General features: G+C 58.1%; 5 protein-coding genes across 5 annotated transcripts; 2 read left to right on the top strand and 3 right to left on the bottom strand.

Annotated features, from left to right (window-relative positions):
• Positions 1-827: 827 nt before the first annotated feature.
• Positions 828-6,776, top strand: PG998_013061 (Proteasome activator BLM10; the record flags this gene model as incomplete). The annotated part of the gene is made up of 2 exons (XM_066879877.1): positions 828-6,635; positions 6,714-6,776. 2 exons carry the CDS (start codon positions 828-830, stop codon positions 6,774-6,776), a joined length of 5,871 nt encoding a protein of 1,956 aa, XP_066724016.1.
• Positions 6,777-7,270: 494 nt separating this feature from the next.
• On the top strand, positions 7,271-8,230 carry PG998_013060 (uncharacterized protein; the record flags this gene model as incomplete). The annotated part of the gene is made up of 4 exons (XM_066879876.1): positions 7,271-7,399; positions 7,429-7,614; positions 7,702-8,048; positions 8,125-8,230. The coding sequence occupies 4 exons, from the start codon at positions 7,271-7,273 to the stop codon at positions 8,228-8,230; spliced, it is 768 nt and encodes a 255-aa protein (XP_066724015.1).
• A 286-nt stretch (positions 8,231-8,516) lies between these two features.
• On the bottom strand, positions 8,517-9,672 carry PG998_013059 (uncharacterized protein; the record flags this gene model as incomplete). The annotated part of the gene is made up of 3 exons (XM_066879875.1): positions 8,517-8,639; positions 8,696-9,253; positions 9,379-9,672. 3 exons carry the CDS (start codon positions 9,670-9,672, stop codon positions 8,517-8,519), a joined length of 975 nt encoding a protein of 324 aa, XP_066724014.1.
• A 1,700-nt stretch (positions 9,673-11,372) lies between these two features.
• On the bottom strand, positions 11,373-11,828 carry PG998_013058 (Thioesterase/thiol ester dehydrase-isomerase; the record flags this gene model as incomplete). Its single annotated transcript, XM_066879874.1, has 1 exon — positions 11,373-11,828. The coding sequence occupies one exon, from the start codon at positions 11,826-11,828 to the stop codon at positions 11,373-11,375; it is 456 nt and encodes a 151-aa protein (XP_066724013.1).
• A 727-nt stretch (positions 11,829-12,555) lies between these two features.
• On the bottom strand, positions 12,556-27,269 carry PG998_013057 (Nonribosomal peptide synthetase 2; the record flags this gene model as incomplete). The annotated part of the gene is made up of 8 exons (XM_066879873.1): positions 12,556-12,917; positions 12,962-20,760; positions 20,813-20,883; positions 20,943-23,071; positions 23,125-23,440; positions 23,493-24,547; positions 25,003-26,228; positions 26,311-27,269. 8 exons carry the CDS (start codon positions 27,267-27,269, stop codon positions 12,556-12,558), a joined length of 13,917 nt encoding a protein of 4,638 aa, XP_066724012.1.
• Positions 27,270-27,400: the final 131 nt, after the last annotated feature.

The following is a 27,400-nucleotide window of genomic DNA, read 5'->3' as shown; positions in this document are numbered from 1 at the left end:
AAAGAAGCACTCCGGGATCATCATGTCGTTAGGCACCATCTGCGGTGATGAATTACGGCCATTCCCAACTGGCCTCGCAAGCACCTTGGAAGCCTTGGACGTCCGAGTCAAGCCCACCACTCTGCCGGTTTCATGTACTTAAAGACCTGGCAGTCCTTACTCGTCTGGAGGTGGCGCTTGGTTTTATTCTGCTGGCCTTTTCGTCTTCTTCTTTTTCTTCTTCCCTGTTGTAGAGAGAGTATGTACATGTAATGCTACTTGCTGCTTCCGCAGAGCAGTGACCTCAATCAAGACACTGCTACTGCAACAGCTACAGTGGGGTTAGTGCTGGTGGCTCCAGTACGCGGCCCACCTAAGGGCCCTTGGATCGCATTGTTAGCAGGGCAGTCTCCGGGCAGGCCAACCAACGAACCACCCGCACCTGCTGCGGCACCCACATTGCCCGGCTGCTAGACTGCCAGCCTTGTCACATCCCCATCAATTGCATTCACCAAACCCGAGAGCAGTTCGACATTGTGTTGTGTGTTGCTGCTACAAGCTAAACCAATGCAGCCGCAGCAGCACGAGACCAGTCTTTCCATCTGCTGCTTGCTACGACCACGACCACCACTTCTCGTCGCCTCCAACCCCCCAAGAAAGACGTCGACTTCGTAGTCTGCGTCACCCAGCTCCGCCAACCTCTGGACGACGTCACTAATTAGCTGCCTACTCCCCCCCATGGTTGCCACCACCATCTGAACCATTTCACTGCAAAAGGGAAACCGAGGCCCCTCCAGCAAACAACTTCGTCCCACACAAACATCACTCCTTCCCGCCGCATCGACGCCATGGACGACCATCTCGACTTGTCCAACGTCGGGTCCTTGTCCGGGGCCGCCCAGTTCCTGAGCGCCTTCGGCTCCTCGGGCGAGCCCATCTCTCGTGCCACATCCCCGGGCCTCCCCTCCACCCCCGACGCCGACTCCCACGACACCAGCAAGCGCCACCGACCCCGAACCTTCTCCTACTTCCAACTGCTCCCCTACCCCGTCGAGGAGGAGGCACAACGCGACGCCGCCCTGCAGGGCATCCTCAAGCAGCTGTACATTTCCATCAAGGCCGAGGACTTCTCCCCGGGCGCCCTGCACTGGACCCGCCAGCTGTCGGGATGGCTCAGCCTCAAGTTCGACATGCCCCGGGACCTCCGCGCCAAGCTGGCGAGGCTCTACTTCCACCTTTCTCTCGCCCCGGGCCTCGACGGCGCCGCCGCCGACCGCTTCTCCAGGATGGTCTCGACCCTGGCTAGGCGGAAACACCTCCTGAAGCCCGGCGAAGACCTGACGCTGGACTGGAAGCCGCTGTGGAAAGAGATCAGGGCCCTGGTGCTTCCTGGCGAAGCCCCCGCCCACCATTCCGCCCGCAGGCGAGGCTTGAAGCACCTGTGGAAGCTATGCCTCCAATCCTACACATACTTCGACCCGAGCGAGAGACGGGCCATGCTGGACGAGATCCTGCCGTATTTCAGCACATCAGATCTTCAAGATGCCTATATCGTCGTTGGAACCCTGAATATCCTCATGCCGACAACCCCGGCTCCTCCCACCGCGCCGCAGTCGCAGCCGTCCGATTTCGTGCCGACCTTTTTCCACCTCTGGTCCTTGATGACCAGGTCCAAGGTCTTCGATATCACATTCCTAGACTTGTTCTCGCGCATGGCACGGGATTACTTGACCTACCGTCATGTCCCCTTTACCGAATATGGCATCTTCACCCGAGAGCAGTCCGACCTCATCTTTACGGCTATCCTCCGCCTGACAGAGATTCCGGTCGGCCAGGCCAACTCGCCGTATACGTCCCTAGACTACTCCTCGGGCATGGGCATATTCCTGGAGAAGGACAAGAAGAAGCATCCCATCTCGTATACAATTGCTCGCTGGGTGGTTTCGTCGCTGTCGCCCCAGTGCTTAGAGAAGGAAGGCTCCATCCTCAACAGCCTCGAGGGTCTGCTGGAGTCCATTGACACCTTCTTCCACCCCTCGAACCAGGGTTCGTGGACCACCATGTTGGCGCAGATGACTTTCTATCTGACCGAGATGTTCGTATCGCGATGGAACAAGGAGCAGAGAAGCGAGCAGGATTCCCCATCCGACCGCAGGCTCAACGAGGCATTAAAGCACAGGTTTGTCAAGAGTCTCCGCGAGGTCACCTTTATGGGACTTTTCGGCAAGAGCACCAAGGTCACCAACATGTACTTCGGCGCGCTTCAGAACCTCACCTATCTCGAGCCGGACCTGATGCTCCCTGGCGCTCTGCAGAGGTTTTACCCCAGCTTGCAGGGGCTTGTCGAAGTCCACCGCACCACCTCGAGTCTCTGTGGCTTACAGATGATTGCCAACATCATGTCGCGGCAAAAGGGCTTCCGGTGCCATATCACGGCACTGCTCGCCCTGGCCCTGCCTGGCATTGATGCGAACGATCTCAACAAGACACAGTACACCCTGAACTTCATCCAGAGCGTCGCTTATAGCATCCCATTCGTGGACCTCACCAAGGAGAGCTCGAGTGTGCACGACACGACGCTGGCAATGCAATGGGTCCAGGGCGAGATGGAGCGCATGGAGAGGGAAGGCCAGGAAGTCCAGATCGACTACAAGAACGAGCTCAGCGACGAGGATGAGGCGAATATTGTGCGTTCATCCACGGCGGGTTTCGGTGAGTTCATTCTGGCTCTTCTAGGCAAGGTCTTCACGCTGCTTGAAAACCTGCCGGATTCCTCGCAGTTGCGGACTGGCTCGCCGGAAGACAACATCATCAATACTCTTCCGGCAGCTCTGACCCCGCTGTTTGCGTCCCTGTCCCCCGAGCTGTTTGATATGGCCCTGGAGAAGCTGTCGACCTTCGTGTCCACCCATGTTGTACACCAAGCGCGTGATGCTATGGCTTGGATCTGCAATGCTCTTTGCAAAGTGAACCCGGAGAAGACGCTCAAGGTCTTCCTTCCCATACTGATTGTCAATATCCGAAATGAAATTGACTACAACGGAGCTGCCTCAGATCGAAGCAGTGGCACCGAAGTTTTGCCCCGTGATCGTGCGCTAGTCTGGCATGTTAGCATTCTCAGCATGTGTGTTGTCCACGTCGGTGCAGAAGTCCTCAAGTACAAGACGGAACTTTTCGACATTGCAAAATATATGCAGGAAAAGTGTCGAGGACTTCCCACCATCCATATTAGCAACTACATCCACCATCTGTTGCTGAATCTCACAGCCACGTACCCGATCGATAACGCGCTGTTTGAGCCCGAGGTCATCAAGAGGGGCTTGGATGTACACGATTGGGGCCAATCAACTGCGCCCGCTGATCTCACCATCCGATGGCATCGCCCGCTGCCGGCAGAACTGGAGTTTGCCGTGGAACTGTTCCATCCGCAAGCGCAGGGCGCCATGGAGAGGCTTGAAATGTTCATGGGCAAGGACGCGCCGGTCAGCCGGAAGGGAAAGAACAAAGAGTGGTCTGACGAGGTCTCGCGTCAGCTTACGCAATTAAGGCTGGTGATTTCCGGCATTGCCATACTGTTCGACCCTAAGTGGGCGTTCGACGACGCAGGCGGTGTGAACGGCCGACATGGTGACGATGATGGGGATGAGATGATGAAGGACCAGGACGATGAGGAAGAGAACCCCTTGGCTGAAGCTGGCGAGGATGACGAGACCCGGCCGCAGTTCAAGTATCAGAGCGGATACTTGCTGACCCCCGAGAACCCTCTTTACCGTCGCATTCACGAGATGCGTGATCAGATCGGCTGCCTACTGTCCAAGACTCATGCCTTCCTCAACAACCAGCAAGAAGATGATGTGCCTTGTTTTACTGCCCTGTACTCCACCTATCGCACCTGGATCACGGATGTAGGCTTTGAGAGATCTGCGCACCCTCTTGAGCGGCTGCAAAGACTCTACAAGGCTGACATCGGCCCCTTTAAGATCAGCGGTCTGCGCAAGGCCTACCCGCGCCCACTCCTCATCAAGCGTGCCGATGCGTACCAGTTGCAACGTGTGAAGCATAACGCCTCGGTCCGAAGGAAGAGCGGAATCGACCGACAGCTACTGCTTGACCTGGCCGAGTCCTGTACTTCGCAGTATGCAGATGTGCGGAGAATTGCCCAAGGCGCCCAGGATGCCTCTCTGAAGGTCCTCATTGGTGGCAGGCCCTTGGTCATTCCCGTCATCTTGGAACGCTTCCGCAAAGCCATGGATGCGATGGACCACGACCGTATCAAGGGTGCCATGTACACGTTGCTCTTCACCAGTCTACTCAAGACTTTAATACGCGACTGGCGATATGCGCCCGACCTTCTGCGCCTCTACATCAGAACTGCTGGTGTGGACAAGACATCGATCCAAAACCTGGGAGCAACCGCCCTTTACCCGATGATCGAGTTTGGGAAGCGTTTTGAGCTCATGGTCCTTCTGGACGATGACATTGTGTCGCAGATCAAGCCGGCCGAGGATTGCTCTGGCGTCATTGCATCGCGGCACGACTTCGTCGTCGAGCGACGGCGGAAAGTGGAGGAGAAGAAGATTGCCCTTGGTCTCGAGCTCATTGAGCTTTCCAAGCAATCCCATTGGAAGACAGCAAGCCGTTGTGTCATCTTCACGACCAACCTCTGCGTTCGCTTCGACTCGATTGCGCCACCACAATTCATCGAGCTGGTGACCCGAGGGACCAATGACCCGCACCCAGGTCTCCGCAGTAGTTATCTCACTGCCTTCTCGAATGTCTTCGCAGCCATTGATCAGCGTGCCGTGTACAACCACTCCTACCGGGATTACTTGGAAGAGAAGGAGAAGGATCTCAACAAAGTCGTCGTGCCGGTCGAGAAAGGCGATGTCGAGTTTACTCAAAACTTCCTCGACAGCTTTGCTGACCCGGATCGCGCCGATTACTTTGTGGATTCTGACTATGCCGGCTGGCTTACCTGGGGCAAGAAGTTCAATGCCTTCCGCACCAAGCCCAAGCGTTTCGATGAATACGACGACGTGGAAGTTGCCGCCAGACAGCAGATTGGAAAACTGATTACGAAGGATTGGCTGAAGCAGTTCTTCGACTACCTCAAGCAGGAACCACGTGATTCGTCGGCGGATAGATTCCGCAGCCCCGTCGTGATTCTGCTGATGCATGTCTTCGACTTGATGAACTACGGACAGACGGATCTGACATTTGAGGATGTGAAGACATTGACCGCCGAGGTGTACGGTGACGGTACTGATAAGCATCAGCATCGTGCTGCGTCGGAGATACTGGGTGCCATGCTTGCCGGTTCGGCGGACGACCCCGTGGAGATGAAGCAGCAATCGTGGGGGTTCGCCCAGCCCATGCTTCTCCAGATCTTTGCCGACAGCCTGACCCCCGAGAACCTGTCGTATTGGATGACGTGCCTGCACTTTGTTATCGACACCAAAGACCCACGTCGTGCGCCTGAGCTCGTCAAGACGCTCAGCTCGTTCCGGTTGGATATGTCGTCGAACGCGGCCTTCAAGGAAGCTTCCAAGGTGGGACTTTTGGAGTTCCTTATTAATGACTGCGGCTGGCACTTCCGCCACGAAAAGCCTGTCTTGGCCGACTTCCTGGCTCACATCGATCACCCCTACAAGTCGGTTCGCGAGGCTATTGGTCGTGTGATCGCGACTATTTACCGGACTCGGTACCACGAATCATTCGAGAACGTGTCTGCCCTGCTGGATCAGAACAAAGCCGTATCGTCGTCCGGCATCGGTATCCGGCCCTATCAGCCCGACGAGGAATTTGTCAGCACGGTCAAGGATGTCTTCGCCCGGCTGGAGCAATGGAGACACGAGCGAACCCCCGGCCAACAAACGCCATCGTCGTACACGTCTGGTTCCAAAACGGTGCTCACGTGGCTGGACAACACGTTGTCGTCGCAGGAGTGCACGCAGCTCACGTCGTTCTTCCCCGATCCGTTCATAGACCAGCTCCTGCACATGATGGATGTCAAAGAGGACCCGGAACTGATGAGACTCGCCTATCACGTGTATCGGCACCTCCCGAACATTCCTTTCCGGACTGGCGAAGACGGCCCGTTCATCGCCGCTTTGATCCGATTAGGGAAGGGGGCGGCTTCGTGGCACCAGCGGCTACGTGCGCTCGTCAACATGCAAGTCATCTACTTCCGGCGGCTGTTCCTGATGGACGCATCGCAGCGTGAGATCCTCTTTGATGCGGTGGGCGATATGCTGGCCGACCCGCAGCTCGAGGTTCGCACCGTGGCCGGGGCCACGCTTGCGGGCATGATCCGATGCTCGCCGGCCGCGATCCGGAACCCCGTCATCGAGGCGCTGAAGTCGCGGTTCGAGCGCTCCCTCTCCCAGAACCCTATGCCTAAGAAGAAGGCGCCCGGGACGGACACGCCGGTCAACACGACGCAGCAGATTGTGCGCCGGCACGCGGCCGTGCTGGGGCTCGGGTCGCTGATCGAGGCGTTCCCCTACGCGACGCCGCCGCCGAGCTGGATGCCCGAGGTGCTGGCCCTGCTGGCCCGGCGCGCGGCTAGCGACCCGGGCGTGGTCGGCAAGGCCACCAAGAGCATCCTCTCGGAGTTCAAGAAGACGCGACAGGACAGCTGGGGAGTCGACCAGAAGGTAAGTCACTTATTTTTGAGTTTTTTTCCTTTCTATTCGCTACCATTTTCTTGAACTGTGTGTACTGACTTTTTCTAGTATTTTACCTCGGAACAGCTGGAAGATCTGGAGGGTGTCCTCTGGAAGAGCTACTTCGCCTAGACACACACACACGACATTGCTGCTGAATGTAGATATGTAGAATAATAGACCCAGCATTGCATTCCCATGCGTATCAATGAGAGATGATTATTAGCCCGGTTGGTTCGAGATGCTGAGTTGAGTGTGCATGTAGTACACCGGCCCACAACACGGGGTAATACCGCTTCGCACTCGGACATTTCGCACCGCCGAAAAAGTGCGGCAACGCCGCCACGGCGCAATTCATCCGCAGCTGGGCGACGTCGCATAAACGAACACTTCCATGGATCTTTGGGTTAGGCCGACTACGATGGTCATGGCATCGCTTGCAATGGCCTTAAAATGCTGGTTTGCCCTGCTGTTGCCCTTCTTTCCGGCTTTGGTCTTGCCCATGCAATTGCTCTCACAGTCCTGACTTCATGTTCTTTCTACTGCAAAGGCGCCTTCTTCCTCCAACAAAACTCATTTATTCAAACCCGCCCGTCGGCCAACTGCACATACGAGACATGGCCACCATGGCATCCGGAGAAGTCCTCACCGTGCACCGCGGCTGGAAGGACACGGGCAAGCACGTCTGGTCGCCCTTCGTCATCAAGCTCGAGGCCCGCCTCCGCTTCGGCGGCCTCGCCTACCGCACGGCGGGGGCTCCCCCAAGACGGCGCCGCGGGGCAAGATCCCCTATGTCGAGTTCTCCCCGTCGCCGCAGCAGGGAGACGCGCTGGGAGACTCGGGCCTCATCATTCGGGCGCTGACGGAGCGGGGGCTGCTGCCGGACCTGAACGCGCGGCTCGGCGGGGAGGAGCGGGCGCGCGATCTGGCCGTCCGGGCCATGCTGGAGGACCGGCTGTGTTTCTACCACGTAAGCAAAGCAGACTTCTTCTCGTGAGAAGTGACCTGAAGAGCTCCAAGCAAGGGCGGGCAGCTAACAAGACGGAATAACATGCAGGCCCGGGAACGCTGGGTCGACAACTACTACACGATGCGCGAGCACATCTTCGGCGCCATGCCGTACCCCCTCCGCGTCGTCATCGGCCTGCTGGCCTTCCGCGGCATCCAGGCCACGCTGCACGGCCAGGGCACGGGGCGGTTCACGGCGGACGAGGTCGCGGGGTTCCGGCGCGAGATCTGGGAGGGGGTCGACGCTCTGCTGGCGGCGTCCAAGAACAAGAGGGACAAGACCGGGAGCAAGGACGACGAGGAGGGGGAGCCGTTTTGGGTCCTGGGCGGGGAGCAGCCGACCGAGGCCGACGCCACCGTCTTCGGGTTCGTCGTCAGCGTCTTGATCTGTACTGCGTAAGTTGTTGCCCTCCCCCGTTTTTCCATGGTCTTTCATGTTGGGTTTTGGTTTGCTGACGCGCGACGAAAACAGGGCGCCGGATTCGCGGGAGGTGGTCAAGGGGTTCCCGGTCGTGCTGGAGTATGCCGAGAGGATACAGGATCGGTATTTTCCCGACTACGAGAAGTGGGCTGTGTGAATGCGGGTTTCCTGTTAGCACACATCTACAGGAGTGTCAAGGTCGGTTCGGCCTTTGTAATAGAAATCCTGAACCAAAATGGTAGTTCGTATTCTAATGTATATATATAACTATGTACCATGAACACATCAAAGCTACGCTCGCATTCCCCTCGGATGCTTACATTGGCGGGGGGGGTATCAAACCGTCAAAAGACAGTCCATCCCGCCAAATTGCACCTCGGCTTTTATCATCCACACCCATTGCTCTCCCCATTTCCGTCCACAAACGGGGCGACCTTCGCCGTCTACGGCATCTCGTGCGCGTCGGCGCGCTGGTCCCCGATCAGATGCCGGTTCTCGTGGGGCAGTTCCGCCGGCGGCGTGTAGACCGTGTTCTCCTTCATCTGCGGCTCCGCGTACTGTCCCGCCTTGGCCGGCTCGTAGTACCCCCTCCGCCCGCCGTGGTCCCCGAGTACCCGCCGACCGAGCTGTCCGCGTAGCCGGGTTGGTGCTGTTGCTGCATGTCGCCCGGGGCCTGGTAGTACCCGTCCGGCGAGTATCCGGGCGATGGCTCCTGGCCGGCCGCCGCCGCCGCGGCCTGGTGGTTCTTGCGGCGCCGCCACAGGACGGCCCCGACGGCGCCCGCGACGAGGGCGAGGCCGCCGACGCAGCCCACCACGATGCCCGCGATCGCGCCGGACCCCAGCCCCTTGCTGCTCTCGTCGTCCTTCTGCTGCCCGTCGCCCGCGTTCTGGCCGTCGGCGACGGCGCCCGTCGGGGTCGGGCTCGTTTGCCCTGTGGCGGCGGAGGAGGAGGAGGATGACGAGGAGGACGGGGTCGGCGTGGACGTGGCGCACTGCGACGTCAGGACCGTCTTGGCGAAGAAGGTGTTGCTGGGCAGCGTGTTCACGCCGGCCTTGGTGCAGCCGACGCCCTCGACCTTGCCCTTGTAGTAGCCGTTGTACCCGGGCTGGCAGCACCAGGCGCCGTCGCTGACGGTGCCCGTGTCGCCGCCCCAGAGGGTCCATTGCTGGTTCGGACACTGTTTGGGTTCACGGCACGGTCAGCCCTTTCTTCTTCTTTCACTTATGTCTTTACCCCTCGCGGTAGGTAACATGGAACAACGCCGGGGTTGCGATGGGGGTATGCATGTAGGTGTGTACTTACCCTAGGAGTCTCCCGCGCCTGGTTGAGGCAGTCCTCGCCCTCCTTGCAGCACCAGCTCCCGCCCTGCAGCCCGACGCCGGCGCAGACGTAGCCGCTCGGGCAGCAGCGCCGCTGCGTCCCCATGCCGCAGTCGATGGGCGCGCTCGAGGGGCAATACCGGCTGTCCACGCGGAGCGACCAGCCGCCATCGTAGGGGCACACGTCCTCCGCGACGCCCAGCGCGGCCAGCAAGACGGCTCCCCAGACGAGGAGAGCGGCCCGTGGCGAAGTCGCCGTGGATCGGCCCATGGTCATGGTTGTTGTCGTCGTCGTTCCTGCCCTCCCTCCTTGCGGTGTAATCGTCCGTTCGCGCCCGTCAGGCTATAGGCGATAGACCTAGTTCACTGCCCGCGACCGTGGGGGAAGGATTTTATGTTCCTTTCTTGCGGCAGGTCTGGATCTGCTGAGTTGGGGCACAGCAGAATGTACAGAATCGATTTGTAATAACCGTTCGCAGCTAAACGAAAGGGAGAAAAGAGATAAAAGGAATAGCTAGTAAAGAGAGAGAACAGCTCGTCCACGTACGAAGAGGATTATGGGGGACTTTGGCTGGGCCAGTTGCCATTGTTCAGCTTTACATAACCATGCCGTCCCATGCCCCTACCCCTGCCTGCCTTCCTGCCTTCCATAGCACAGTACATACAATGAGCTGACACCCAGCACCTCCAACGCTTGGATGGGGGACACCAAAGAGGATGGGGAGAGAGGAGGGGCGCGGCCTGCAGAAATCGGATCCAATGGTGTGATGGATTGGCCAAAAGTGAGCAGAAGTGACGGACCCTGGGAGATTGAAAAACCACGCGGGTCTGCTATGCTGTAGCGCAGTGAGCAGCATCCCGGACAGCGCCTATCACGACGTACCTGTGTGTATTATTAGGATCCTTCCTCTCTCGCCGGGCCACTTAGCTTCCGGCCCAAGCCCTGCCCGGTGGGTACACATCGTGGTCGGCAATCAAAAGGACGCTCAGGTGCCTCTTGGCGGCCCAGGGAAGGCTGCGGCACAGCGACTTTCTTGCCTGGGTGCTGGTCGCTCCATGGCAATCCCGTCGCGTATACTGTGTAAGACGCCGATCGCTCGCTCGCAGACCGCCGCCGTTCAGAAGCAGTGCTCATTCTTGCTACTTCAACAGCGACGACCGATACGTAGATTCGAGAGACGTGAGGTGCAGCCAGTTATGCAGCCCTGCCGAAAACCAAGCAACTTCCGGCCATCTTCATCGGCCTTCCTTTGCACTCTTACATGAAATGTTCCAGGTGTCGATGCTGCGGCTGACGCTGACATCGATTGGCACAAACGAAGACACGCGACACGCAACTAGCAATTGACCCTGGCAGCCTGTGGCCCTTCGGCCAGTAGCCTGTAGCCAAGAGCCTAAGCAGGTCGATCGCGCCTGTTCCAGCTGGGTCTCTTGCAGCCCTCTTTCTCGTCGGTCGGCTCTCTTCATCGCTTCTATTGCTTCCATACCACCAAGCATACTACGATCTATCGGACAGGTGTGCATGCACTCGCTGTGAGCGGTACTGGCCCGAAGCTGCAAGCGCTAGTACGTCGTGGCCCAGAAGAAATTAGGTCATGGCATCCCAATGGGAGGGGAAGAGATGTGTATGGTCGCCAGCATGCACCATGGTCCTTCGCGACATCTCCACCAGCCCTAAAAGCTCCCCGGGGGGCGCAGCTCAGAGAGAAGCCCCGGCGCGGCGGCACGGGTCGGTGGTACTCAAGCACCCGTCAGTAGATCAAGCACAGCGCTTGAATCTATGAGTTCCTCTATGTATGTATGTGTTCCCAAACGGAAAATGAGAGAGAAAAGCCGGTCTATTGTCGGTCTGTATTCTATGTTGCTGGCTAGCGTTGCCTGAGCGCCCCTCTGTATTCTCGCCTTAGCCTCAGCCCCGACCCCATTCCCATTACTTGTATGCGTCCTAGCCTACTACTGCCTGCCTACCCAGCTCGCTCAGCGGATTTTGACGTATTTGGTATGGGTGCCGCTGGCCACGACGGGCCCCGCGCGGCCGTCGACGACCTTGGAGATGGTGACCGAGGTGAAGCCCAGGGCGCCGCCGACCTTGTCGGCGACGGCGTCGATCTCGATCTCGTCGCCCTCCCGGGCCGAGGACAGGTAGCGCACGTGGATGTCGACCGAGACGCCCGTCTTGTCGCGCAGGTCCCAGGTGGCGACGGCCATGCCGCCGGCCCAGTCGACGAGCGTCGCCGACACGCTGCCGTGCAGCCCGCCCGACGAGTTCAGGTGGCTGCGCGACAGCACCGTCCGCGCCACCACCCGGCCCCGCGTCGCCGACTCGATGCGCACCGCCGACAGCGTCAGCGCGTAGATGGGCGACCGCTCCAGCTGCCTCGCGACCAGCGTCTCGATGTGGGCTTTGATCTCGTCGCCTTGGCTGGAGCCCATTTTGTTGGTGGGTGGGGGGGTGTGATGTGTCGGCGAATGAGAGAAGAGCAAGAGAGGGAGAAAGAAGGGAACGACGAGTGTTTTCGAGTGTCAATTACGGAATAACGTAGCTTCAGAGTATTCTATTATTCGGTCGTTGATCTCAGCGGCTGTAGTGAGAGGCAATATGCGAGTTTTCGGGGGAGTGCAATAGGAAACTTTGGCCCGTAATCGGACTTTCGTATTTGGTGCCTCCGATTGGCGCGGCGTGAGTGAGCCGTCCGTCAATTAATACAGCGGTTGGCTGCGTTACATAGAGGTTACCAAACACCACCAGCCTAAACTATCTAGCATATATCAGACTTCCTGTAATAAGACCGTGACAAGACGGTCAATCAGACCGCCGGCTTCTGTTTCTGACAGCCTCCCAGCCGAGGCAAAACGCCCATGTCCAGAGACTCGGCCCTGATTGCAGCCTCGACATCAATGGCATCCTGCCGACCCAATTAGTACACGCCTGGTCTTCTGTACATGGCGGGGCACGATCAGGAAACAACTTACCACGTATGTCTGCCTCACGGCGTTATTCTGCATGCATGCATCCGCCGGCGTCGCCAGCCCGTAGCCAATCCTTGCCGGCGGCAGCTCGTCATCGTCTCCGCCCGCGAACGGTGCCGTCGCATTCCCGCCCGACTCCCCGTCCTCTTCGCCCCCGGCAGGTTGAGGAAGTTGACGAACGCGTCCACCTTCAAGCCCCCGTCCATTGCGCGATCTCCCACAGCCCGGCCGAGGCGTTCTCGAAGCGCGCCAGGTCGACCAGGTCGCGCTGGATGCGCGCGGCCATGGAGACGAGCCCCTCGCCCGGCGCGGACCGGACGCGCAGCGGCACGATGCTCAGCGTCGGACAAGCGGCCGTCTCGAGCTCGTTGCTGAACGATGCGCGGTTTGCCAAGTAGACGCCAAAAACCACGTCGAAACTGTTGCCGTTGCTGGTAGTGGTTCCGTCCGACTCGGTCGCCGCTGTAGGCTCCTCGGCACGAACTTTGGCGTAGGCGGCGAAAAGCAGTGCTTGAGGGCTGACGCCGTATCTGGATGCAGCGGCCTTCAGCTCTCGAGCTCGGGGAGCGCACCCGGTCTGAAGACCGAGGTCCGACCAGAAGGGAAGCCAGGTGTGCCGTTGTTGGTTTCGCGTCCGGGTTGCAGTGCCGCCGGCGCGCCTTCAAGATACTTGGACCAAAAGGACTTCCGCTCGGCACAGACGCTGTCGGCGTAATGGCTCTTGGCGAACTCGCCCCACGCTTCTGCGCTCGTGCCCTGGGGAATAGCGCCCCCTAGGCAAAGAGCCCTGAGCCTACGCATGACCAAGGGTAGGCTGACGCCGTCGTAGAGGGCATGGTGAAGTCTCAGGACGAGATGCAGTCCAGTGCTGCCCCGCTTCGTGACGCAAAGCTGCGCAAAGGGGCTGCTCTGATACGTAGCTTGCCAGTCGGATGCCGTCTCCTCCGAAGTCGGGGCCTGCGAGATCGGTGGTGACCGTTTGTTGCCAGTCACAAACTGCAGGAATGGGATCTTGGAGGACCCGGTCGCCGCGAAATGTGTTCGCAGAATTGGCAAGTCCCGTACCAGCTCCGACCAGGCTTGTTCCACGTCGGATTTGGTTAGGTCGCCGGTGTTCACGTGCATGTCGAAACTCCAGAAGAACAAGCCACCGTCGGTGTTCTGCCATTGACTGAGAAAGTGGACTTGCACAGGAAGAGCAGGTAGGATCCTCTCGACATCTTCTTTCGCCAGGCCTGCGACCGCCATGGCTGCATCGACATCAACGTCCCCCAGCACTTTTTCTATAGGGGTCGATACATGTTGATTCGTTCCGTTGCTTGGTGAGTCTCGCTGCGCCATCTTGGCGGCCATCTCGCCGATCGAGGCTACCTTCAACAGATCGCGGGCATTGGCTTGCATCCCCCGTTTGCGGAGGGCGGAGCTTATCTTGATCAGGCTGATCGAATCAAGGCCCAGGTTGTAAATAGAGTGTTCCGGATGGATTTCCGAAGGCTCCAGTCCCGAAGCCTCCGCCAGGACCTCGATCAATGTTTCTTGCGCCTTGAGCACATGAGGAGGAGCATCTGCGGCCGAAGTTTCACAGCTCAAAGAAGAACACGGTGCACCACCGGATTCCCCCATGGCCTGGAACGGCGGTAACCCGCAGACCGAGATCTGATGTGAGTTTTGGTCGGTTGCCACAATATCCTGTCCGTGGTGGCCATCCGTCAAGTACGCCATGACTCTGTCGAGCTGCGCAAGCAGTTGCTCCCCCTCATCCGGCGCGACATGGGCTGTGCTGTATGCCGTCCGCCATACCAAACCCGTATCTGTAAGCTCCATTTCGATGCAGATAGGGTACTCGACCTCGGATGCCGAGCCCACAGACCTCCAGATTGCGTCGGTCCCGCCCTCCACCTCCGCAGGACGGCTCTGCTGCATGGTGAAGAGCGTGTTGAAGAGCGGCCCCTTGCCGACGAGCCTCTGCGCGGACCGGAGGGGGAAGTGCGTGAACTGGTTGACCCGCGACAGGTTCTCCCAGGTGTACTGCAGATACTCGGCGACGGTGCCGTGCAGCACGGCCCGCACCGCCACCGTGTTCATGGCCGGGAACAGCAGCTCCTGCGCCTCGGCCGTGTCTCGGCCGGCCATGACGACGCCGAACGTGACGTCGAGCGACTGCGTCATGGTCGACAGCACGGCCGCCCAGCAGGCCTGCCCCAGTGTTTGCATGGAGATCATGTTCCGGCCGCAGAAGGACTTCAGCTTGCCGGCCTCGACGGCAGAGAGCGTCTCCCTCCTCTGCACGGCGGGCGCCCCGCCGGCGGGCGCAGTCCTCGTCGGCACAAGGGTCGCGTTCGCGTCGCGCAGGAAGCCGGCCCAGAAGGTTTCCGCCCCGCGCGTGGCGCTGTTGAGGACGCGGGCCAGCACGGGCTCGCAGGCCGGTCGCTTGCGATAGGCGCCACGGCAAGCCGCGCGCACGTCTTGGTGGAACAGGTCGAGGGACGCGCCGTCGTACAGGGCGTGGGCGATGGACAGAACGACGAACCGCCGGCCCGAGACCCGGGCGGGGGTCAGCTGGAGCAGGCCCGCTCGGCCCCCGGCCAGGGACGCGCGCGACCGGGCGGCCTCGAAGATAGCCCCGAAGCCTTCGTCGCTGTCCAAGATCTGCTCCGCGCCGAACGGGTCCGTTCGTTTCGCGACTACCTGGCAGTACGCCGTTGGCATGGCCGGGTCGGTGATTTCAAAGAACGAAGTCCTGAGGATAGGGGAATTTGCAATGACAAGCTCCAAGGCAGACTTCAGGTCTTGCATGTTGGTCCCGGGAAGAAGCTCAAGCACGTCATGGTTGAAATATCGATGGAAGTCCGACTCGATCATTTCTGCAACCATGGAGTCTTGTAGCGGCGTGGGCGGAAGAACGGACTCTATCTCCAGCGACTCCAACATGTTTTCGCTCAGATGCGCCTTCAGCCGAGAAACGTGGTCCCTTAGCAGTCCCAGATCAGCCGACTCGGATTCCTGAGTAGAGTCGGTAGCACTGTGCTTTTCGATTATGGCCCGTAAACTTGACTGCCGCATAAGATCGTTGGTGGTGAGAGATAAGCCAGCACGTCGGAGGCGAGATACCAGCTTGATGGCGTCAATACTGTCCAAGCCGAGCTGGAGGAGGTTGGCATCTTCGTGAACGTCCTCGGGGGCCAAGTTGGCAAGAGCCGCGACCTCGTCACGGAGGACACAAGCAGCATGTGTCCACGTGAATGCAGATGTTTCTATAGGCAATGCGATTTTCGAGGGCGCCGTGTGCTGCGGAGATCCTGGGCCTGGTTCAACCTCGAAAGACCTCCCTGGCGCCGGTGGGAATTGCTCGATTTCCGACAGGGCTTCGACCGCTTTCTCAAACTGCCCGAGCAGGTCTTGCAGGACCGCGCGGCCTGCGATGCGCCCCTGGGAGACCAGGGTGACCTTGAGCTTCTGGTCTCTGGTTGCGATAGCCTCGAAGGCAAGCGGGTAATCCGCCTTCGTCGTCGAGTCGACCTCGGTCCAGAGAGCTCGGTCCAGGTCCGAGCTGGAGACGGCGGCATCTTCGCGGTCAAAGGTGAACAAAGTATCGAAGAGCGGCCGTCCCTGGGAGCACCACTTCTGGATCTGGCGCAGCGGGGTGTGCACGAACGGCAGCACCGACGTGTTGAACGTGTGCGTGTCCCGCACCAGCGAGGGCCAGTCCGACACCGAGGCGTCCTGGACCCGGAAGGGGAGCGTGTTGAACAGCGGGCCGATGGTGTTCTCGGTCCCTTCCAGCATGAGGGAGCGGCCCGAGAGCACGACGCCCATGGTCGGCCACCTGGGGAAGTGCTGCCTCAAGACGTAGAGCCATGCCGCCTGCACAATGGTTTGCTGGGTTACGCCGAGCCCAATGCGCCTTTTCTCCAGACCCTCGAGGTCCATCCATCGCGATTGGACTACGTCACTTCCGTCTTCATCCTCTTGTCCAAGACAGGGGAAGGGCTGGAACCTAGTATCATTGAAGATACCCTGCCAGAACGGGCGGGTGTCGCTGTAGTCAATCAAGGGGCCGTGAGGTAGCACGTCGATAAATGCAGGCCCTGGTGCGACTTCAAATCGCCCATAGGCCGCCTTGACGCGTTGAAGGATAAGCTCGAAGCTGCGGGCATCGTAGATTCCATGGAAGATTCGCACTATGAGGGTATATGTCCCGTCACATTTTATACACTCGATCTCCAAGGGGTGTCTGACGGTTTCCTCGTTCATCGAGATCCATTTGCGGTGCTGGTCTTGAATATGGGATTGTAGTTCTCCGTGGTTTCCAATATTCGTATCAATCCAACGCATGCGTCCATTCTTGAGCGCAACTTGAACGTAGCCGTCGGGAGTTTGCAGGAAACACGTCCTCAAGATGGCGTTATCCTCCACCACCTTCTCCCATGCCCCTTTCAAGTGCTCAATGGTGATTTCGACATGGACCCGAAATTGGAACGCATTGAAATACGCGCCCTCGCCAGATCTGCTCAGCATGCCTGCCTGGAGCGGAGTGCACGGCGCAACATAGTCAATAGCGTCGCCGGGCACATCAAGGGTCTCCATGACGCCACCGAAGTTCTTGTGGCTGCATGCGGATATCATCTGCTTGGCACGGACGACTTGCGAGGTTATTGGCGCATAGCGGGATTCAGTTCCAGTTCTTAGATGCCTGGAAAGGGTTCCCAGATGCGGGTTTTGCAGAATCGTCGAAGGGGTCGCGCCCGGGTATGCAGCCGCCTGTAGCTCCCTCGCCAGACTGATGACAGAGATGGAGTCGAATCCCAGATCGTAGATGGTGTTGGACGATCGTATCTGGTCTGCCGGGACCCCCGCCAGGCGGGCAAGGACCTGGGTGAGTTTTGGTTCGGTGGACTGGACAAGGGAGTTTTCTTGGTCGGATGCGGCTGATAGCTGGCGCAATTGATCCAGAGAAATATCGTTGAAAAGCTGTTTCAAGACTCCTGTCTGCGCTTTGTTGTTGGCCGACAACGGAATCGAAGGTACCGCGAGGAAGTAAGTCGGCACCATGTATCCCGGCAATCTGACCCGACACGCCTCTCGAGCTTCTGCGCACATCTTGGAGCTTGCTGTGTCGGTCATGACCCTCAATTCAGGCTCGCAGGACCGGTCCGAACTGCCGACAATGAACGAGACCAAGACATCTCGGTTTTGTTTGCCGTGTCGGGTCACCAGGGTCGCCACGTCCGACACCCCGGGCACACCCGCGCGGATCGTGTGGTTGATCTCGCCGATCTCCAGCCGCTGGCCGCGAAGCTTGACCTGGTCGTCGGCGCGGCCGAGGAAGTCGAAGCAGCCGTCGTGCAGCACGCGGACCAGGTCGCCGGTGCGGTAGACGCGCGCGCCGTACCGCGGCAGGAACGGGAAGCGCTCCGCCGTCAGCGCCGCGCGGCCGAGGTAGCCCTTGCCCACCAGCTTGCCCGAGACGCAGAGCTCGCCGACGGCGCCCCGGAGGACGGCGGCGTCGACGTCGCGGCCGGGGCCGGGGCGGACGACGAGCGCGCCCACGTTCGGGAACGGCCGGCCGATGTTGGACGCGCGCCCGTTCGCCGGCACGCGCGGGTACATGGTCACGCCGATGGTCGCCTCGGTCGGCCCGTAGGCGTTGTAGATGACGCCCTTGGACCCCCAGACGTCGAGGATGTCCTGCCGCAGCTGCTCGCCGCCGGTGATGAAGACGCCCCTGCAGAGGCTGGGCACCTCGTCCGGGTGAACCAGCCGCGCCAGGCTGGGCGTCAGGTCGATGTGCGTGATGCCCAGCTCGGATATGGTGCGTGCCAGCTCGCTCAGCACCACGTCTCTCGGCACCGCCACCATGGTGATGCCGACCGACCACGACCAGTATTGCTCCAGGATGGAAACGTCGAAATGCAGCGAGGCGAACTGCAGCCAGCGCGAATCAGCATCCCAGTGCCCGGAGAACAGCTCCTGGAACGCGAGCATGGCCTGCACCGTGCTTTCGTGGCTGATCAGGCATCCCTTGGGCGTGCCTGTGGTGCCGCTCGTGTAAAGGCAGTAGCACGTATCGTCAGGCGTCACCGGCCGCCTCAGCTCGGGCGGGGACGAGGGGTACGCATGTAGGTCGCCCAAGGCAATTGCGATATCAGACACGGTGGAAGGGAGGTCTGCGAGACCGCTTTCCGATTCTCGGTGGAGTAGCGCCACCGCCCCCGAGTCACGTACAATAAAGTCCAGACGGGACGCGGGCGCACTGCTGTCGAGGGCGACGAAAGCCGCTCCGACTTTCAGGGCTCCCAGAATGGCCAAGTACGCCTCGGGGCATTTGTCGAAGCGAATCGCCACAATGTCGCCGGGCATGATTCCGCGCTGCACTAGCATGTGTGCCACTTGGTTTCCGGCCGTGTTGAACTCTCGGTATGTCCACCGTTGGTGACGTTCTTCATTCCCGAGCTCTCCCACATACTCCAGGGCGATTTTGGCTGGTGATGATTGAGCACTTCTTTCCACGAATCCGTGAAGTAAGCAGACCTCGGACGGCAATTCTGCATATTGGGGAGGCATGATGGAGAAGACCTCTGGCGCAGCAGATGCCAGTTCGCTGGCGGACCCGTCGGGGAACTCGAGCATATGGCCCAGGATGGCGTCGAACTGAGCCAGAATAAGCTCAGCCTGGGGCGTAGGCAGTATATCCGTCCGGTGGACTAAGTTGAACCGAAGTGACTCCATGTCCGTCTCTTCAATCTCGAGCGAGACGGGATAGTCGACGGTGGCGGCCTCGCTGTGGACCTGCCAGGGACCAGTGCCTGTCAGCGCTTGGTCTCGTGCCTGGTAGACGAGGATTGTGTCGAAGAGAGGCGCTTCGGCGTGTTCGAGCCATTTTTGCACCTGAGAAAGCGGCGTGTTCAAGTAGCGTCGAAGGCTCGCGTTGAAAGCCATCATGGAGCTCATGAGTTCCCGGTTGGACTCGGCCATCTCCGCGACGACGGGCAGCGTCGTGATGCGCGGTAGGAATGCCTCTTCCTCGTCGCCCGAAGCCGCGGAGCGCCCGTCGAGGACCACCCCAAACGTCACCGACGGCTCGCCTAGGTAGGCAGATAGTATCCTGGTCCATGCCGCCTGGAGGGCGGCTTGGAGCGTGACCTCGGCTCCGGCGGCTTGGCGCTTCAGTGTCTGGAGAGGTAGCGTAGACGTGCGCGAGCTGCTTGCTGTGGCGCCGTGTTCAACTCGAAGAGGGGTCATTATCGGGAATGAATTGATGACGGTCTTGGCTGCCTGGCTTCTCCAGAATCGCTCGGCTTCTGGTTTCTCCTTAGCCATGTCGTTAAACACGGCTTCGACCGCGGTTTCAACAGAGTAGGAGGCCTGTGACGCATGCTTCTGGTCTCCCAGTAATACGCCGGCGAGGCCTTGTAGCAAGCGCCGCAACGAAGAGGCATCGTAAAGGGCGTGGTGCATCACAAGATGCATTTGCTTGCCGTCATCCATCTTTACCAATGCTAGTCTCCAAGGAGGAGTAAGCATATCTTCTAGAATCTCCCTACGGCACTTCGAGCGCCAAGATGCCACCTCAAAGCCAGCGGCTTCGTCGGCCAAGACCTCAATCGGCGCAGCCGTTCCTTGCGCTTTCACCACCATGGCGAAGGAGGCATCCGGGTCGCTGACTGGCAAAATGCCAGTCCGCAGAATTTCGTGTTGCTCATAGAGGATCCTCCACGAAGCCTCCAGGCTTTCCATGTCCACTGTAGGATCCAAGTCCCACGAGACCGAATTGATGTAAGTCGCCCCCTGAGAAAGCATGGATTGCGAGATCATGCCTTGCTGAACAGGAGTACAAGGCAGTATATTTGCCACATCTCCCTGGTTTGAAACACTATCTCTGACACGTTGCTGGAAACTCGTCAGATCGTAGAGCTGAGAATTATTCTCTTTCCTTTTCCCGTCCGGGGAAATCTTGAGACACCGAGATGCGATCCCGGCACAAGTGGGATTCTCGAATACATCCACTGGGGAAATCTGCAAGCCTTCTTGCTGTAGAAGATACACAAGCTGCACCATGCCGATGCTGTCGATCCCCAGTCGGTGAAGGGACGTCTTTGCTGTGATGGGAACACCCTCGATTCTGCCAAGCTTAGCCACCATTTCCCTAATTATCAGTTCAACTTCAGTCAGGGGCTGTCCGTCATCGGGGACGAGCATTCCTGGGTCCGGCGCATCGTCGTTTGGTTGATTCTCTAATTGCGCGGCTGCTCTGATGCCTTCCACCATAGAACGAAGGGGCAAACCTAGGTAAGCAAACACGTCCAGTCCCGAAGCTGGGCTCTCTATGCAGGATTGGACGGCCTGGATCACAATATCATGCAAAATGCAAGCCAGTTGGTCCGAGAATTGACTCCTACGACTGGTTAACGTCTCTAAATCATTTTCTTTGGTAGGAGAGAACCTACTCTTTGTGGTGGATAACCACTCGTAGCACATCGCTCTTTGCGATCGGGATAAATTCGCAAATCAGGGGAACCTGTAATGTTGTAGTCAACCCGCTGATCGATACGTAAGGTCGTGGAATGGAAAACTTACATCCATGTCACCACGCTCCTCTTCAAGTGACCATATTGTATCATCGAGTGGTCTCGCGGGTGGTTGAAGAAGCACCATCGTATTGAACAGTCCTCGTTCACCACCCCTACCCACGAGCGCCTGGATCCTCCGCAGGGGAGTGAACTGGAAGGGTAAAACGTCGACGTTGACGTCTCTGCACCGCTTCACCAATTCGAGCTTCGAGGTCAAGTCCGACATATCGATCCGCAGAGGGACAGTGTTAAAGCAAGGGGCCACGAGACGATCGACACCTTCCAATGCTGTGGATCGGCCGCTGACGACGTTCCCAAAGCAGACGTCGAGACTGTTCAGCACTGCTGAAAGGGTGATGGCCCAGGCTGCTTGGCAGATGGACGAGAGGGGAACCCCAAACTCGTGCGCTCGCGCCTCTACAGCTTCCAGCGATAACGTTGCGGTGCAAAAGCTGTTCGAGGTTTTTGAGGGATCGATATCGGCTGGCAATCCTGAAGTCGGTAATCTCCTAGGTACAAAGGTATCCAATCGAGCCTCCCAGAAACTGTCCACGCCAGTGGGTATCGAGAGTGCTTCTTGCAAGAAGTCCCCAAACGCAACGGGCTCCTGTAGTGTGTGACCATGCGCCAGGGTTTCAACCTCAGACAGTAGCTGCTCGATTGCCATTCCGTCGTACAGAGCGTGGTGACACACAAATGACAGATACGTCTCGTCGGTCGAAGCATCCCGGATGAAAGCCAAACCAAGAGGCGGCTTGAGCGAGTCCACAGGGCGCTGAAAGGCCGCGTGCATGTGTTCTTTCGCACACTGAGCAACATCTGCCGTCTCCAAGTAGCTCCAAGGCAAGGCGAAGTGCGTCAAGACCACTTGGAGAAAGGGGTACTCGGCGCTCTCGGTGGTTGAGAAGCAGGTTCGTAGTATGCCGTGACGCGCGCACATCTCCTCCCATAGCCGCTTCATCTCCTCGGGGGCCCTATTTAATCGGAACAGCAGCTGGTTGCGATACGCGATGCCGTCACTTGACGACACAGAGGACGCGAGCATGGCCTCTTGAAGCGGTGTGCAGCGAAGGACACTTTCCACGGCTGTCTCGTCATCCAGGTCCCGGAAACGGGCCTCGACATCCTTGCAGATAGCATCTGGGAGCTGAAAAGCGTCTGTATCCTGCTCGCAGGTTTCCATCTTTCTTTGAGACAGGAAATTGTATAGCCGTGTCACACTTGTGTGCTTCAGCACCTCTGATATAGTGACCTTGGGCTGAATCAGCTTGTTAAGTTTGCGGGTGAATCCCATAACTGTGAGGGAGTCGAGACCAAGCACTAGGAATGAGGTCCAACGGCCAACCTGGCTGAGATCAAGATTGAGCGTTTCGGCCAAAGCCGCTGCTATGGTTCGCTCCATGTTCGTCCATTCAGCCGATGTGTCCTGCTCCTCGCCGCCCAGGATACAGCTCTGTAGAAACTCGTCTGTGAAAGACCGGATGGAGTCATGCAGAGTACTGGTGTTGATCTTGCCAGACGAAGTCAGCGGCGTTCTGGATATCGGGATGAGGAAAGTCGGAAGCATATAAGAAGGCAGTGACGCTTCTAGAGCCTGTGATATGGCAAGGTTTGTGACACGCAACGCATTGTTCATTTCGAGGACGGCGAAATTCTGGGTCTCTTCGTGGAGTGGAACATAAAAACAGGCCAGATGTTGGGGACCATCGGTTTCGCGCTGGGTGACGATGCTCGCACATGCCTTTGCCAATCCCGAAGACAGGACATTGGCGTGGATTTCCTGGAGTTCGATCCGCTGGCCTCGGAGCTTGATCTGGGTGTCAATACGCCCCAGAATAATGAGGGAGCCGTCCGGGAGCATGCGACCCAGATCCCCTGACCTGTAGATCCGGCCATAGTCGGCATGATCAACAAACTTGGACGCCGTCAGGTCCGGCATGTGGAGATAGCCAGCAGCCACCTGGTCGCCGCCAAAACAAAGCTCCCCAATGCAACCTACGGGAACCGGTGCAGTCGAGTCGACGCCGAGCACGAAGGTGGGCGTATTCTCGAACGACCACCCGAGATACTGCGACGAGTCTCCAACCGACATATGTCGGACAGTGCAGATATTTGTCGTCTCCGAGGGCCCGTAGCCTGCGTGCCACATTAGTAGGTTCAACAAAGTCTGTGGGAGGCGGCTTCCTTACCTTGGTAGAGGACCGGACACCATTTGTTAGCGACCTCGTCCGTCATCGGCTCCCCGGAGGTAACCAGGAAGGAGACGGCGGGAACGTGTTTTGGGTTGACCAAGGACGCGACGGTCACGGTCATGCTTAGGTGGGTGACCTCAAGCTGTCGTATGCTTAGCTCGAGATCCTCAAACAGGGTGTCGCTGGTGCCAGCACACAAACACATGCCGTTGGCCCATGTGAAGAAGATCTCGAAGACGGATACATCAAAGGCCTGGGAGCATACTTGAAGCATCCTCGATGTGTTGTTGTAAGGGTATATGCGAGACAACGCCTCGATGTTACTCAACAGATTTTGGTGAGTCACCGACACCCCCTTTGGGGACCCCGGTCGTACCGCTGGTATAAATGACATAGGCAAGCTGGGAGGGCTGAATGATAAGGTCCAGGTCGGAGGTGCTGTACCGCTCGAGGATATTTGTACCGAGAGTTATCACAGGGCAATCTTCAAGGTCCTGCCTTTCCAACGACGAGGGATTATCCAGGATACAGAGTTGAGGTTGTGCCTGTTGGAATATCCGCTGAATCCGCTGAATAGGAGTAGATGGTAAAATGGGCATATAAGCACACCCCGACTTGAGTATGCCAAGGATGCCACAGTATAGCCAGGGTGATTTCTCCATAATGATAGCCACGATGCCACCAGCCACGACATTTTGCGCATGTATATGGCGGGCAACCTGATTAGCGATTTCGTTGACTTCCCTGTAGGTCATGAGCTTTGTGTCTATGCCAGAAGCATTGATTGTGTTGGCGAAACATAGTGCGTTGCGATCAACGTTGGCAGCGATTGTGCTTTCGACAAGAGCGACAATGCTCGGGGCCGTAGGCGGTGCCTTGCTGCTCGGAATATACGTTGATAGCATCTCGCGAGGAAACGACGACGGTATTGACGAAATAGGCTCATCAATATTTCGGACAACGTAGTCAGCCAGGTGGCCTAAGGTCTGCGCGAAGGACTCGATGTGCGCCGCGGAAAAGCTGTCGGTATGCCAGGTCCACCGGTAGTAGAAGCGGTCTTTCCTCGGTTCGATCTCGACAAGAAGCTTCACTTCCGAGTAGTCTTGATGCCCGACCTCCCTCACCGACTCTGCCCCGCGGGACCTGCTGGACAGAGAGTCTTGGTATACAAACAGGATATCGAACAACTTGCAGCCCTGTGGAAGGCCGGCCGTTTTGCGAATGCTCGCCAGGGACATAGGGGCCAGCTGCAGAATCCGTCGACTCGTCGTGTGCAGGCTCTGGACCAGATCCCGGATCGTCCGGCAATGCTCAAGTTTTGTACGCATAGGCAGAGTCTGGATACAAGGGCCCATGACCTTCTCGATGCCGGGGATGGGCAAAGTCCGACCAGAAAAGACTGACCCGATGGTTACGTCGTCTGAACCTGTCAGGGCCGACCAGAACCACGCCAAACATGCCTGGAATATTGCTTGTGAACTCGACGCAGTCTCCATGCAGATATGACGAATATCTGCAGGGGGTATGGTGATATCTCCACAAAGGGATGATATTTCCGGATTCCGGCATGCCGTAGTTCTGAAGTTGGGAAGTGGATTGTTGGCGGCTCCTCTCAAGTGATCTGCCCAAAATTCGTGAGCAGTTATATTGCCGTCGCTGTTGGACAACGACGCCAGATGCTGTGCGATGTGCTGAAACCGCGGCCGTTCTGCCGGATTCTTTCCTCGGGCCAAAGTGGCAAGGTCGTCGAGCATTAGATCGAACGACCAGCCGTCATAGAGAGCGTGGTGTACGATTATCCGTGCCCGCGGCGCCATGGAGGACGCATCGGTGGCGATTTCGACCAAAAAGGCCGCTCCAAGAACTTTTCTGTACCTGACGGCTGTGACGGGCTGAAGTCCTCGACGAGCTTGACTTGGTTGTCTTTCAGACTCTTCCAGACAATCTGTACCAGTCCGTCCCCTGAATGGATGAATCCCGTTCGTAGAATGCTGTTGGAGGTGGTGATATGCAAAATCCATGATTTCACATCGTCGAGGCTACATTCAGAGGGGAAAGCGATATCCATGGTGTTGACATAAAGTCGAGGGTCTCTGAGAGTCTCGGAAAGCATGGCGCTTTGAAGCTCGGTGCATTGAAGATGAGCCTCCACGTTATCGAGATTGCCGTTCACCAAAGTTGGCAAATCTGTGTCTGTTTGGTTCAGCCACTTTGCGTCTGAGGGACTGGCAAGTTCCTCGACCACGTTTGGCCTCGCGGCTGTTACCAAGTTGTATAAGTCAAGAACTGTTCTTGATCTCATCACATCGAGAGTGTTGATCGTATTTCCGTTATCTCGTAGTTCGGCTGCGAGCGCAATCGAGAGAAGCGAGTCCAGACCAGCCGCCATGAGGTTTGTGGATAACGAGACGGGCGTTCGCAAAACTGCACTCACAGTCTCGCAAAGTCGCCTTTGAAGATCGTTTTGGCTGTTTGGCGGGCAAGCAGATGTGTCAGTATTCCTGCGTTCGAGGTAATCTCGCTTTAGCTGCTGTCGATCGATTTTCCCAGACGGAAGCCGAGGGAACGAGTCCATGATGACGAAGTCGGCGGGGACCATGTAGGCAGGAAGCCAGTTTTTACACGTAGCTTTGATGCGGCTTTCGATCGTATCACGGCCCCCATCCACCGCCACGAAGGCAACGAGGAGGTTGTCCAGAACGCAAACGTACGTGCTGTGGCAACCCGCGGTTCGCAGAATGGCGTGCTCGATCTCGCCGAGTTCCATCCGCTGTCCGTTCAGTTTGACCTGCCCTTCGGACACGCGTCCGAGGCATTCTGTGCTGCCGTCAGGCCGCATGAGCGCTTTGTCTCCGGTTTTGTACACGCGGCCATGCTCTGTGTCGATAAATGCTCGCGCCGTCTGCTTGGGCCTGTTGATGTATCCGCTGGCGAGTTGGTGTCCTCCGATGGCGAGTTCGCCCACCTCGCCAAGTGGAAGCAGATCAAAAGTGTGAGAATCTGCCTCATCCGTAATCCTAATGACAAATGCAGAGACGGTCTGCAGAGGAAATCCGATACACCTTTCCGAGCAGTCTCTCCTGAAGGCAGGCTGTAATGTGCTAGAGCAAAGTAAGCACTCGAGCAGGCGAAAAGGGGCGTTATAAACAATACCAATGAATTGCAGCCTCGGTGGGCCCATACATACCCCATAAGATACTGGGATTCTCGGCATCGCCGCCGAACTCGTCGATGACCGGCCGAGTTAGCATTTCACCTATGGTGAGGAGCAACCGTAGATTCGGGGCATTGCGCCTGCTCTTGAGTAAACTCCCCGCCACGGACGGGGTGAGCTCGCATGCATCCACATCAAGCTGTCGGATGACGCCCGGGAGATCGGTCAGGAGCCTGGCACGGTCACAGCAGACCAGCGTGGCGCCCCGGAATAGGGGGAAGAAGATCTCGAACACCGAGACATCGAAGGTTGGCGCGGCAAACTGCAGAAATCGTGAAAAGACCGGTATGTGCCGGTCGTGAGCCAGCAGACTTTGTGTGGCGGCAAGGTGGGACACCCCAACTCCCTTGGGCGTGCCGGTAGAGCCAGAGGTGTACATGACATAGGCTAGATCATGCTCGTCAGGTCGCCTCTGTGGGGTGGCCACTCCGTTGACCCCTGCGGCTGCTTCGAGGTTCACCTCGTCGACACATAGAACTTTCCAGGCCACATCATCCCGTGGCAGGCTGGCCTCGAGAGAACGAGTGGTCAGCACTAATCCCGCCTTCACATCACCCATGATGAACCGGACGCGCTCGAAAGGGGCATCGAGGTTCAAGGGGCAAAATGCCCCGCCACATTTCAGGATGGCAAGGATGGAGAGATAGAGCTCCGGGCTTTGCGGAATCATGACCGGGATCACAAGCTGGCTTTGTGTGGGTGTTGCATGCAGCTCCTGGGCTATCCGGGCCGCCAAGCAGCTCGACATCTGATGCAGATCGCCGTACGATAGGGTTCGTTGCTGGCCATCTTTGTTAGAGTAGTCGAGGGCCGGCTTTCCCTCATCGATGCCTTGGTGGGGTATAAGTTCATGTAAGAGTACGGGGCCCGCGAGCCGTTCAGGATCCGGGTTGTTGATGGAGAGGCCTTCCGCCTCGTGTTGGAGCATCCCAACAACGATATCATGAGAAGCTGGGTACGAGAGTGTCAGCAAGGAGGTCAAGACAATTCTCGGTTTACAAGTGGCTTGCCGATTTAGTTGCACCAGAATCTTGAAATAAGTATTATCAGAGACTTGTC

Source organism: Apiospora kogelbergensis (assembly GCF_038363985.1).
Source record: "Apiospora kogelbergensis strain CBS 113332 chromosome Unknown utg000009l_segment0_segment0, whole genome shotgun sequence".
Taxonomy (NCBI): Eukaryota; Fungi; Ascomycota; class Sordariomycetes; order Amphisphaeriales; family Apiosporaceae; genus Apiospora; species Apiospora kogelbergensis.
This window is presented reverse-complemented; position numbering and strand designations above follow the sequence as displayed.